Source organism: Lissotriton vulgaris, chromosome 1_2 (assembly GCF_964263255.1).
Source record: "Lissotriton vulgaris chromosome 1_2, aLisVul1.2, whole genome shotgun sequence".
NCBI classification, from domain to species: Eukaryota; Metazoa; Chordata; class Amphibia; order Caudata; family Salamandridae; genus Lissotriton; species Lissotriton vulgaris.
In genome coordinates, this window is record NC_141686.1 from 174,507,208 (window position 1) to 174,520,873 (window position 13,666).

Here is a 13,666-nt window from a genome sequence, read left to right on the forward strand (position 1 = left end):
CTGCTTCTCTTCCTCAGGACCAAGCATGCTTTGGCATTTGATTTGCAGATGGTTATAGACTAGGTTGGTGTGAACTTTTAATCACACAAGAAATTTTGACCACAATTCCTGATTACTAGCCTTTACATAATTTGTGGAGTCTCCCAATTTCCGTGTGTCTATACCACAGTTTTTTCCAGCAATTGATTTTAAAGCCTGTAACCAGGTAGAGTTTTGTATGGGTTTCTTAAGGGTTGAGGTTTGCAATGGACGAAAATGAAGAATGGATCAGAATTCACCTTTTACCACAGAGGTACATTTTCATTGAATACCAATATTATCAACATTACTTTATTTGCATATGATAAAATGTAAAGAGAGGTACATAGGTATAGGTAGATAGTTTGTTGAGAATAATGACTCAGTTACTTTACGTTAATGTTCATTACCCTGATTCCATGTCCTCCTCGTACCAGACTTGAATTGTGAGGCAGTTTCACCTCTGAAAGAGGTTTGCGCCACACTAGAGATCAAGAATTTCAATTGGTTGCATATTTCTTCCATTTCTATTTGCTATTGCAAAGGTCCCCCCACCTAACCTCCAGATTTAGGAGAAATTGTTAATCTGGAAATGTGTCAGAAAGCTACGTTACCCTAGGGGTGGCATAGCGAGGTGCGTTCTATAACATGCATTGGAAGAGGAAATCACCTCAATTGTGCCCCTTCCTTCACAAAAACAATCTCCCCACGACGCACGGAATCCTTGAACCATGGTGCAAAGGTGCCTGCACTGGCGCATGACTGCAATCTGTGCGCCAGCACAGGGGGAAGCACAGAGATGCTACATATTGTTGTAAATATGTTGCGTCCCTTTGCTTCGAAACTAAGGCAGCACGGCGCAGCAAAATAACTTGCTGCATCGCTCTGCATTAGTTTCTTGTAGATCTGCCCCAAAATGTTTTGGCTCGACGGATGGATAAGGAAGTGAAAATATGTGTCCTACAAATTCAATGTGACAAGAAAGTCGTTCTGTCCCAGCAAAGAGATTATTGTATGAGCTGAGATCATCTTGAAGTTAACCACCAGTACACATTGGTTCAAGGCTTTCAAGTATAACGTCGGACAAAACCTTCCATCATGTTTGGGAACACGGCACCAGAAAATCCTTTGCCTCTCTGCTCAATGCTATTGGAAGTAGGGCGTCTTTGTCCAGTAAAGCTTGTATAGCTTACAGCTTTGCTTGAATTCATGATCCTTCTTTTGGCAATGGAGTAGCAAGGAGATGATCCTTTGAAAGACTCCTGATGAAGGGAATCGTATAGCCTCTTTTGACTTAATCCAGGACCCATCTGTGACAGAATTCTACCTCTGTGGATGGATAAAATTGTCTCATGCTTGCTCCTACCCTGGGATAGTCATTTCTGTAGTCGATCTTGAGAAGCCTGTATTGATCGTGCCCCCCTCCTAACCCCCTTGCCTTGGGCCAGGCTGCGAAAGGGACGTTTATTCTGCAAGGATTGGCTTGGTCATTTTGAAATAAAGGATTTCTTTCCAGTTATGAATTGAAAAGGCTGATGATTTTTTACCTCATCTGCCGCCTTTTGAGTCATTTGATCCAATTCAGTACCAAACAGCTTCTCGCCAGTAAAAGGCAATTTTTAAATACTTGTGTAAATCAATACATTGCGCCCAGCGACAAGGTAACAGGAACAATGCAGTACTCAACTTTTATTATTAAAAAGCACAGCTTACCTCTCCTCTGCTAGGACAAAGGACACACAGGAGCTTTGGTAACAGCAACTAGAGATGGAAGCAATAGGCAACCAATTAGAGTGGTGAAAAGCTCTGTTAGAGGCGGAACCGCCTCACAAATCAGGTCTGGGGAGATGAGGGCAGAGATGAGGCAGTAATCTAATGCGTCAATAGCAAATGGATTGTCAGATGTTCTTCATTTTGCTTGTTTTCACTGTGATCGGAGAAGTTCATAATGGATAAAGTAGTAGAACGATTAACTTTCATTGTACATGACAGAAAATTAATTGATTATTGATCCCCTAAAATAGTTTTTATTCCTTCTGGCAGGCTGAGAAGTGCGCCTACAAACAGAAAGAAACGATAAAATTGAATATGTCTAAATTTTACGTCCTGCCTGAAGAATCCAACATTGCTGCCGCAGTGGCCTTCGAGGGGCCGGTAACTGTAGGATTCGCTGTGACCGAAGATTTTCAGTTGTTTAGCGGGGAAGGTAATATATGTAGTTCTATGTATCACATGACCTTTATAAACAAGGGATACTATTTTTTGTTAAAAATGTACGTAACCTTTCAGTGGCCTAATGGTTTCACAATTATTAACAGTTACTGTTACCAGTGAGCCTTTTGACATTCACATATGGCGCAATCCGTAGTTTGTGGAAAGGAACACTTCACATAGTTATGTAAAACTGGCCTCTCCTTTGGGACCTCTCTCACAAATGACCGGTGTGCATAGAAGGGAGTGTAGATGGACTGGCCTTTCCTTCGAGACCTCTATCTCAGATGACAGGTGTATGGAGAGTGACAACCCTCTCCTTTGAGACCTATCTCAGACGATGGGTGAGCATAGTAGGGTGTATGGGGAGGGACAGGCATCTCCTTTGAGACCTCTCTCTCGAATGATGGGTGTGCGTAGTAGGGTGTGTGCATGGTCTGGCTTCTCCTTTGAGACCTCTCTCGGGTGATAGGTGTGCGTAGTAGGGTGTATGAGGAGTGACTGAACTCTCCTTTGAGACCTCTCTCTCAGATGATGGGTGTGTGTATAAGGTGTGCGGCTGGACTGGCCTCTTCTTTGAGACCACTTTTTCAAATGACGGGTGTGCATCATAGTAGTGAATAGAGAGGGAATAGCCTCTCCTTTTACACCTCTCTCTTACACCACTCTCTCTCAAATGACGGCTGGGAATAGTAGGGTGTGAGGATGGACTTGCCTCTCCTTTCAGACATCTCTCTCAGAGGATGGGTGTGGGTATATAGGTGTGTGGATGTAAATGTAAATGTGTTTGTATTAATATAGCGCCTTCTACCCAGAGGTCTCGTAGCGCTGTATTCATACCGCTGTGGAACCCTTCCTGGCTTTCCTGTGAGATGTCCACTCCTGGGCACCCGCAAGGTGAAGCCAGGCATCCAAGCGCTGCTGGGGTCGTTGTGGAGATTAAGCAAGCTATTGCCCAGAGTCACAGAGTGGGACCCATGATAAGACTAGGCACCGAGGTGAGAATTATCAGGTCCGGGGAGATTGAATCCAAGAGTCGCCGAGGCAGGAATTGAACCCTGGTCCCGGGCCAGACCTCTGCATCAGGGTCTGCCGCTCTAACCATTGAGCCACGCTTCTCCACTGAGCCACGCTTCTCCACTGATGAACACATCTTCTCATTTGAGACCATTCTCTAAGATGATGGGTGTATGTAGTAGGGTGTGTGGAGGAACATGCCTCTCGGCTGAGACCATTCTATTATATTACAGCGGTGCGTAGAAGGGCGTTAACACTCCACTCAGAACTCTTTCCAAGGTGATGGGCATAAATAGTAGACTCTGGTAAACACCTTCTCTATTAAAACTCCTTCCTACAATAACAAATCTATGTACTAGAGTGTATTCAAAGATCACCTACTCTTTTCTATTGTTCACAATCCCGTGAGGGTCTTGCAAGATCGTAACTTTTTTTTAAAACAAGGCGTACAATATGAATTCCTACTAGTAGACTGTATTAAGAACACACCTACTCCTTTTTACTATTCACAATCCAGTGAGAGTCCTTCGAGTCCGTAAAAAGTTTTAAAAAACAATATACATTTATTTTTAACATAATAGTTATCTCTTAGAGATCTCCTCTCTAAATCTAGGGGGATAGGATGCCTTTCTTATGCCTGCTTATGTATCTTTTTTACTTCATTTCCACAAAAACTGCTATTTTTTACAGTGAACAGTAATGGGGCCATTTCATTGCTAAAATGACAACAGCCAGCCAATCAGAGTGGTCACTCTCATGGTACTCGCTGGAACCTCTCGCTTCCATGAGAATGTGAAGCCACACTGGAATTAAGAGCCTCTCGATCAATCATGGCTAAATTAATTATTTTTCTCTGTCGATGGACACCCGCGAGACTCTTGCAAACCCAACTCCCAAAATATACAATTATTTTCTACGCTTTCATTTCTCAAAAACTACTGGATTTACACTAGAACACAAAAAGCACATTTGCGGACCAACATCTAACTTCCAGCCAAATTTGGTGTAATTCCTTACAGCAGGTTTTGCTGAAGTCCGTCATCTAGAAGCAAATTGAAAATACCTGGGGATTTTGTGTTTTGGAACCCCCACTTTTATCTCACTCCTGCTTGATGGATCACCCTGAAACTTTCCATGCCCAAACTAATCAAAATGTAGCTCCTTTTGGGAAAGTTTCATGGAGATTTGTCAAAGAGAGCTAAAAATATTAGCACTGCAAAATACGCTTTTCCTACGTACAAGAGATCCTAACTTTACCTACCATCCCAAAGCCGTTATTTTCCCCAGGGAGCCCACCCTGGGATGAAAAGTGCACAAAAGGAAAGGGGGCCACATGATCTGAGGATGCACAATCTAATTTTTAGTCGATTGGGTTTGCGGTACACTGTGAGCTAACAGGACTACAGGCAACATATCCTGAGGGTGTGCATAGGATCAGTTTAGCACCATCCTGATGTTTATGTTGTCCAACAAAACCAGGAGTGTAAGGCTTTATGACATGGCACCGCCAACATTCTAGCTTGGGTTCTTATTTATTGGGTCACCTGAGTAGTTTTCTTTTGTATACCCAAAGAACCCTACCCACCTACTAATCCTCGAAGATGCCTTAGGTGTTAGAGATAAATCCTCCACAGCTTGGTAAGTAATGCCTATGTATTAGCTGTAGGTTGTTCAAGCTTGTTGTGCACAACCATGAAGGGTCGCATGCAGAATGGAGAATTCCACCCTGCGGAAACCTACATGCAGTCACTCGGTGACTGCTCAGCACAGTTGGCTGAATTTCGAGCTCTAATTCTAGCACTTAAAAATACAGGGCCCGATTCACAGAATGAACTTAAGACTCAATCCTAAACTTACTACTATTTTGGTATTCACAGAATGAACTTACTACTTTTGGCATTCACAGAATGAACTTACTACTTTTGGTATTCACAGAAGTTAGGATTTTGTCTTAAGTTTGTCTTAAGACAAACTTAAGACAGACTTGAGACAGACTTAAGACAAAATCCTAACTTCTGTGAATACCAAAAGTAGTAAGATCATTTTGTGAATGCCTAAAGTAGTAAGTGCATTCTGTGAATACCAAAATAGTAGTACGTTTAGGATTGAGTCTTAAGTTCATTCTGTGAATCGGGCCCATTGATGCTGGATTCCCCACACTCATAGTGTGTAATTTGTATCATTGTGTCCAGTCTTACAACAAGTATTTACACTATTGGAGCCAGAATGGATTCAGAGATTCCAAAGAATGCACTGTGAGAAAGTGGTTCTATATATACTGGACCAGAATAAGGTACAGTGTGTATAGAGTCCACAAACCCCAGAGGTATAACAGAGGTTAAAGCCAGGTGTGACCTTACTCTCTAAAGTGGTAGCTTGGTCGAGCAGTAAGGCAGTACCAGAGGACAGTGTAAAGCATTTGTTGTTCACACTCAGTCAGCAAAAGGTTTCACATACTCAAAGACTGAACTCCAGGCCAATTGTTTTTATATCAAAGATATAGTTGTTTTATTTCTAGAACCAACAGGTATCAAAATATACTGTCCAATATGAGAGTTCTCAGGTGAGTACTTTGCAGAAATGCAATAAACTTTGTAAACACAATAGGTACAGGGGTTGCAGTAGGCAAGACAATTCTACACACAATTTAGCATTGAGCTCAATGGGTTTTCTCGTGTGATGTGATGTGATGTGAGAGAGATTTGTATAGCCAACTACCATTCCAGGGAGCATCTTGGCGCTTTGACTCGTGTACTCAAAGATGGTAAGGTTTGTTATTCTCACATTGCCATTGTGAATCCTAGACAAGTGTTTTGCAGGTAGCATCCGCCATACTGTAGATCCATGTTTTAAGGGATTTTCTAAACTTCTGTTCGCAGGTAATTGCGTGGTGTTGATGAGGCAATTTGTTCCAGGCCTTAGCCCCTCTTACTGCTAGAGTTTTTCCTCCTCTTGTAGCAAGTCTAAACTTTGGGACGACCATCAAGTTGGCTGTTGAAGATCTAAGTTCTCGAGTGGGATGGTAGCGATTAAAGTTGTTGAGCAGATATTGTGGACCCTGCTTGTGAAAGGCCCTAAAGGTAATTATCAGGACCTTAAATAGGATGCGCTTTTGAATGGGAAGCCAATGAAGCACATCCAGTGCTGCAGAGGCTGAGGTTTTTCTGGGCCATCCAAGAACTAGTCTTGCTGCAGCATGTTGGACCATCTCAGCCTGTGCAGGGCTGCTTTGTTTGCCCCCGCATACAGGCTGTTGCAATAGTCCAACCTGGATGTAATTAGCGCCACTGCCACCGTGCGCCTGGCAGACAAAGGGAGGAGGTCAAAAAATTACCTGAGGCCCCTTATTATATTAAAACATGACCCAGCCACTTCTCTTGCCTGTTGTTTAAAAGATAGGGTGTCATCGAATTTAATTCCCAGATTTTGTGCCGCTACGATTGTGTGGGGTGGGGCCTCTACCTCTTCCGGCCAACAAATCTGGGGAGAGAAGGGATTTTTTTGACCAAACGGTAGAATTTCTGTTTTTGCAGAGTTGCATTTCAAATGATTGTTGTTCATCCAGGCAAAAGCTGCCTTCAGGCAATCCCTCAGAGTCTGCTCAGCAGTTGTCGGGTCCTCATCCAAAGTGAGGACTAATTGGGTGTCATCGGCATATGCTATTGTGCTGATGTTAAATGAGGAGATGAGCTCAATCAGGGGGACCATGTAGAGATTGAACAAAATGGGGCTCAGACTAGAGCCCTGAGGCACCCCTGACTGAACCCTCCTCTCTTCGGAACAGAACTGCCCCAGCATAGTAATCTGCTGTCTTTGCGTCAGAAAGTTGTTAAACCATTTTAACACGGTGCCCGCTATGCCTGCACTCGTCAGGCGATGTAATAGAATAGCATCAGACACCGTGTCAAATGCTGCAGATAGATCCAATAGGATCAAGACTGCCCTTTTGCCCTGATCCAATGCGGCTCTGATTTTTTCCGTGGAAAACAGCAAAGCTGACTCTGTAGAATAGTGGGCCCTGAAGCCAGCTTGATTCGAATGAAGAACATTTTTCTCCTCCAGATATGCCGTGAGCTGTTTGTTAACACAGGCCTCTGCAACCTTACATATGGCTGGTAGGAGCGAAATGGGCCGTAAATTAGATAAAAGTGGGGGGTCTTGGAGAGCTTTTTTCTGAAGGGGTCTAACAGCTGCAACCTTCCAGCATGCTGGAATGTCTCCTGTTTGGAGTGATGAATTAAGAATAGGGTTAATCACTAGATTGACCTCCTCTCTTATGGCTTTTAACGATGCCAGGGGACAGGGGTCAAAAGGTGAACCTGAAGTGAGGTTGGAAATAGCCTGGGAGGACTCCTCCAGGCTAATCGGGGCGAAGGTTTCCCACCTTATAGTGCAGGACCTTTCCTTTTGGGCTTTATATGCTGTGTCTAATTCTTTTTGATGGATCTGAGGAAAGTCTTTTGTGAGCTTAGACATTTTCTGTTCAAAGAACATTGCTATTTCATTACAGAGAATCTGGGATGGCGGACTTTCCTGGGAAAGTATTTTGGGGATCCTAAAGCTGTTGACAATTTGAAAGATCTCTTTTTGCTTATTTTTAGTAGCTTCAATCAGATTTGTGAAGTAAGTTGCTTTAGCGCATTTAATTGAGGCATGATAATCCCTCCTGGCCTTTTTATAGGTCTCCCGGTCATTACTCTTGTAGTGGTGGCGCCATCTCCGCTCTGACGCTCTCACTTCTCCCAGAGTTATTTTTAGTGAGCTTGTATACCAGGTGGCAGATTTGCCTCATGCTCATGCACCTGTGCCCACACCTCTGGCATAGGGCACCCAGCTAGAGGGGTGACTGAAGTATGCCAGGGCAGTGGGTTCTGTGGGCATGTGGGCATGGCACACAGAGATGTGTGCCATGTTGACTCTTTGTTTAGTTCTGTACTTAGACACTCAGCCTGCAAAGGCAGTTTGTGGGTGTCAGGGTACAGATCCCCTGAGGGTGGCACAATAAGTGCTGCAGTCCTCAGGGGTCTTCTCTGGTCACCATGCCCTGGGTACCATTTATTAGGGGCTGACAGGTGGCTAGAGATGCCTATTGGGTTTTAGTTTCAACATAGTTTTAGGGAAGGAACACAGGCCCTGGGGACCTGGTTGGCAGGAACCCAGGGTACACTCAGTCAAATCAAATCAGCAGTTCGTAGAAAAGTGGGGGCATACCAATGCAAGAGAGATGGAACGTTCTCACATGCACAAAAAAACACAAGATGCTTTGAGGACAAGTGGTCACGTGGCTAAGCTAAAAGCATGCTTACCACAGACTCATGTGATTCACACTTTGAGTCACCAGTGTGTAGGAGTACACGTTGCAGGGAATTCCATGGCTGACGAAGCCGCAAAAGCAACAGTATGAAAATAAATGAAGACATCATGGTGGCTGTCAACGCAGCACATGATGGCACCTACCTGCCGAAAGGATTTCCAACTAAATACTTATACCAGTTAAGTGCTTAAAACATTCATTTGCTAAGGTTCCTGGAGAGTAGGATCTAGTAATATCTAATTCAAACTGCAGGTTAGGTTTAATCCTAGCAGCACATGAGGGCTTAGCATCTGCACCTGCTTGATTGGTGGCTACAATGTCACTATTGCAGCAACAATATTGGTGGCCAGGTTCATACAAACAGAACAAGGAGTTTGTCTTTAAATGTGACGTCTACTAGCAGATGAAGGGATTAACCATAGCATGTCCACCAGAGAGACCTCTATTAATCTTCAACAAGCCACTTGCTTATATTCATTTGCATCACTGCGGCCCCTTACAATCAGATGAGGCTTACAAATACACCTTGGGGCACTGGATTCCTGCTCTGGATTCCTATGGGTCTGACTACAGCGATTAGCTGATGTCTGAAATGTTATACAAGATCTGCAAGTCTTCATCGAGACACACGCAGTTGGCACGTTCCATTCTGACCAGGGTCCGGCGTTCGCCTTTAAGGCTTACAGAGACACCATAAGGAAACTGTGGCTGACTGTGCAGTATTCTTCCCCCTATCATCCTGAGGGAAATACGGTAGTGGAGAGGAAAAACCAGAACTTAAAGCAGTCTTTAACAGCTAGGGTATTAGGCTCAGATCGCAGTTGGGTCCATCGCCTATATGCGGTCCAGAAAGCCCTAGCCAATCTGCCTATAAAATCCCTTCGTGGTCATTCTCCCTATAAGATACTGTTTGTGGTTAAAATGTGGGTGCCTGATTTCAACAGAAATATTGACCTTTCCAAAAGAATAAATTCCCTTTTCTTGAGAGCCAACAATACATGACATGATTATATACTCTGAGTAGGGAAATAAGAACTCCACTTTTACAATACCACAGGTACAAAAGTTAGTAATAACATGCACACTGCAGAATGTTTATATCCACCAGATTCAAGCATACATGAATGATATACCCACTAATTGGTGATAATTATCTTTAAATTGATCAGTTAGTATATGTTGTGCAGATTAGGCACGCAGAGTAAATAAAGGGGAGTTGTGGAAGTAGAGGCTATTTTGAATGTTTGTGTTTAGTTGACATCTAACTTTCTAGCATGTTTTTCGTAGGAATATATGATGGAGACTGTGCAGCAGAAGCAAACCATGCCATCATCATTATCGGTTATGGAACGGACGATGGTGACGATTATTGGATAATCAAGAACAGGTGAGCTTGTGTAGCACTGAAATCTTTTGCCTCTTGAACCAGGATGATTCCCTCTCACTGGACCAGTTCCACAGCTAAACTCCTGTTCCACTCTAGCATTGTAACAGGTTCTTGATAGATGGGAGTGTGATTACAGTTGTGGCACTTACTTTGGGTGGTGGATCGGTCGCATGAACTGCTGCACCAAAAACCTGTATGAAGGTCTCAAAGTTTGAAGAAACAGGCAAAAGATAAATGATTGTGATCCCTGGACATTGCATGATCAGGCTATCCATATCAACGAGGCTAGCTGGAATCCCTTCTTATCCCAGGTTCCATGAACTAAATTCTGCTAGCTAGAGAGATCCTGAGCAATGGAGAAGCGCACCTAGCAGCTATGGGCCTTGCTATTGAAACTCATGGGTTGGATGTTAAATGTAGTTCATCATGTGGCTTACTGCCACAGTGTGTTGTTTTCAGAACAACTGAAAATTACTTTGTAAACTGGCCGCCTTTAAAGGCCAGAGTACACTTTCAGCTGTGTTGCTTGTTTTTGAAGGTCGAGAGTGTAATTTTTAATCCAGGGGCATCCGAAGGTCAAAGAGTCCGTTTTTCCTCACTGGTACTAAATTCCAGAGGTAACTGTAGGTGGGAAGCACAGCACTGGCCACTAGAATGTTCTGGCTTCCTGAAGGCTTTGAAAGATTAATTTTGTAGTTTGCAGTTTTCCTGCCCCTTCATCTTCCTTTGGTCTGTGTTTAGATGCACACTGATTTGTACTATAGTTGGCATACCTATCTCTGTGTACAGCAAGGGTATTCTTGGATATTCACAGTAAGTCCAGGAGGACCAGATCCATGACAGATTTTCTATATACATTTTCGAGTCGAGATATGTGTTCTGGTAAAGTCTTAACACTGGGACTAGAAAAGCTTCTTTTATCTGGATTACATGATTTGAAGCTTTAGACAATGGATCTTGTGGTCAACTTTAATTTTGGGGAAGCTATAAAAAAGGAAAACAAGGCTTGAGATCTAATTTCAGTGGTATAACAAAGTAATCCTCTATGTAAATCTCAATGACGGAATACAATCCAAGCATATCTTTAAGATGTCCTTATGTTGTTATTGTAAAAGTTTTGCTGTAATCAAAATGACATTGTAGTAAGTTATTAATATCATTACTCTTACTGCTTACAGCTGGGGGACCGTTTGGGGTGAGAATGGCTTTGCAAAAGTTAAACGCAATGCCAACCAATGTGAAATTGCTGATCAAGCCGCCACTGCTGACATCATGTGACCCCATAAGGAAGAATAGCAAGTCCCATCATTTTCACAAATTCATTACGAGAAGAGAGCTTGATCCATGACCGAACCATGTTATCATTGTAAGGCATTCACCGGCAAAAACATTTTGCGTCCACTACAGAAGAAATGTGCAAATCATCTGTAATGCAATTAAACATTTTTTTAAATTTAAACAAATAAAAAATGGGAATTGTTGTTTTATTACCTTCACTAACCTGGGGATATTTTGGGCGGAGATGGTTAAGGTTGTGGGTAGGGAGAGAGTGGTGGCAGTCCCCGCTTTAATGAGTGAGTTGTCAAAATGTATACCTAGAAAATTATACAGACTGTAAAAATATGACGTCAAAAATAAAATAGGACACAATATCAGCAATGCATAAATACCACCCTACATAAATTTTGTCAAGATAAATTTTGTCAAGTTTAAAATGTATAAATTTAGCCAAAATCTCACTCCGGAATATTTGGAGGAAAGTGCTCCATGGTGGAATTGGGTCTAAGACAAAATGTTTGTAGGGAGCTTTTTAAAGGGTCGATATGTGTGTTGGCTGTATGTTTGAAGTCTCTATTCATGCAAAACTTTTTAAGATATGGCAACATAATGTATCATAAAGGACAGTACAAAAATATGTATCACAGTGATAACCCACCTACCAGGTATCCACAGATGTCACACTATGAAAAAGGCTGAAAATGTGGATGTGTAACAAGGAATGGTACTATATAACTCACAATCCCAAGCTAAAGTTCAGAATAATTTCTTCATCTACAAATAGAGTCTATTTTAGGGAATTGCAATTTGTCTGGAAACCACATGGAGGACATCACTTGGAACCCACAAATGAACCAGAGCTTGATACGTGTGTCTTCTGAACATCTTTGGAAGATACTTGTTAACTTTATCTGACATGTTTATGTTTTACCGTTTGGGATTCGTGAAAGGTTTTTTAATCATAATGAACAGACCATTACGAGAGTCCAATATACACACAAAGAAAAGATTTTGATTTGCAAGATTTAGAATATTAATTAGGTGTGTGCAAATACGTAGGTCTTAGCTTTCACACACTTGGTTTTTGGGGTTGTCCGCTAACACAGTAACACATCAGATATTGCAAAGATTGCCTTTAAATGAGAGAGCAAAACAAGGCAAGAGAAGTGTTTTTTTAAGCAAATCTACTTATGTACTTTGAGTAAAATGCACTATTCTGGCTAAATGCTTGTGCCTTTGCAAATCTTCATCTTCTACAGCTCAATATGAGATACTATTAATAAAAAGCAATGTTATATTTTAATGTGTTGCCATTTTAATATTTCATGTCTTTTTTAAAAGCTTATTTCTAAGGCAGCGTAGCCATATGTCACATTTTACGGTCAAAATAGGAGCCGTTACTATTTCAAAACCGGCGTGTCACACATTCACACATTTTCAGCTAATAACAAACTGCAACATTTCACTGTCTTTAAAGTTGGTCAGAAAACTACCTGTGACTTTCGCCATTTAGGAGGATGTTTATGCAATCTTCATTCGTAGATAGAAACTATAACAGTTAACCTATATTGTACATCATTAAATAATTTCCAAAACACCATTGGATGGCTACTGAAGAACTTTCAGGACTCAGACACCTCAACTCCGCCCATCTGGCCACTATCCCACGGATCCGAAAGACCTCGGCTGGAGGAAGATCCTTCTCCTACCTCACGGCGTACACCTGGAACACCTTGTCTCTACACCTCAGGCAATCACCATCACTGCCTCAATTCAGAAAGGACCTCAAGACTTGGCTCTTCAACTGATCTGCAGAACCCCCATACCGGCTCTTCCGAGTACCTTGAGTAGTCGCACTTTATAAGAACCCTGATTGACTGATTGATTGAACTATGTATACATGCAGAAGCATTCTGAAAACACCGTATGTTTTAAATGCATGCATATGCCAGGCGATTTTGTGTTTGATCACCAATTAAATAAAACTGATTTATTATTTTAATAAAATAACACATATATGTTGACCAGGCTCAAAGAACATGTCTGGTTTGAAAATAGAACAAATTTATTGTGAAAGAAGACGATGTATCTAGAATTCTGAGTGATGCACTTGTACATAATTCCTATGTTGAAACATTCAAAATACAAAAAATGCCTTCTGTCTTTCAAGCACAGTCTGATGTCTGATTGCCACCTTTCTCACAGAAGAATCCAAGTCATGTGTATATATCATAAGATTCTAGAAAGGCCAGGAGATGATACTTAAATAAGATTGAATGAATGAATGGATGGATGGATGAATGAACGAACAAATGATAATTCTAAAGAGCGCTGTATCCCCTAAAGAGGGGTGTGCTGGCACTGAGGTAAACTCATTAAGAGGAAACCTTACAACTGCTGAAACAGCCAAGTTTTTAAAGACTTTCTGAAGGAGGAATAGA

General features: G+C 42.0%; 1 protein-coding gene across 1 annotated transcript in view; it reads left to right on the forward strand.

Moving 5' to 3' along the window:
• LOC147734803 (cathepsin S-like) overlaps positions 1 to 13,249 on the forward strand; it is a 37,212-nt gene extending 23,963 nt beyond the window's left edge. Inside the window, exons 6-8 of the mRNA XM_086953074.1 lie at positions 2,062 to 2,224; positions 9,848 to 9,947; positions 11,126 to 13,249. Coding sequence (XP_086809200.1) covers positions 2,062 to 2,224; positions 9,848 to 9,947; positions 11,126 to 11,225 — 363 coding nt within the window. The 3' untranslated portion in view covers positions 11,226 to 13,249. The remainder of the gene's footprint in view (positions 1 to 2,061; positions 2,225 to 9,847; positions 9,948 to 11,125) is intronic.
• The last annotated feature ends 417 nt before the right edge of the window (positions 13,250 to 13,666 follow it).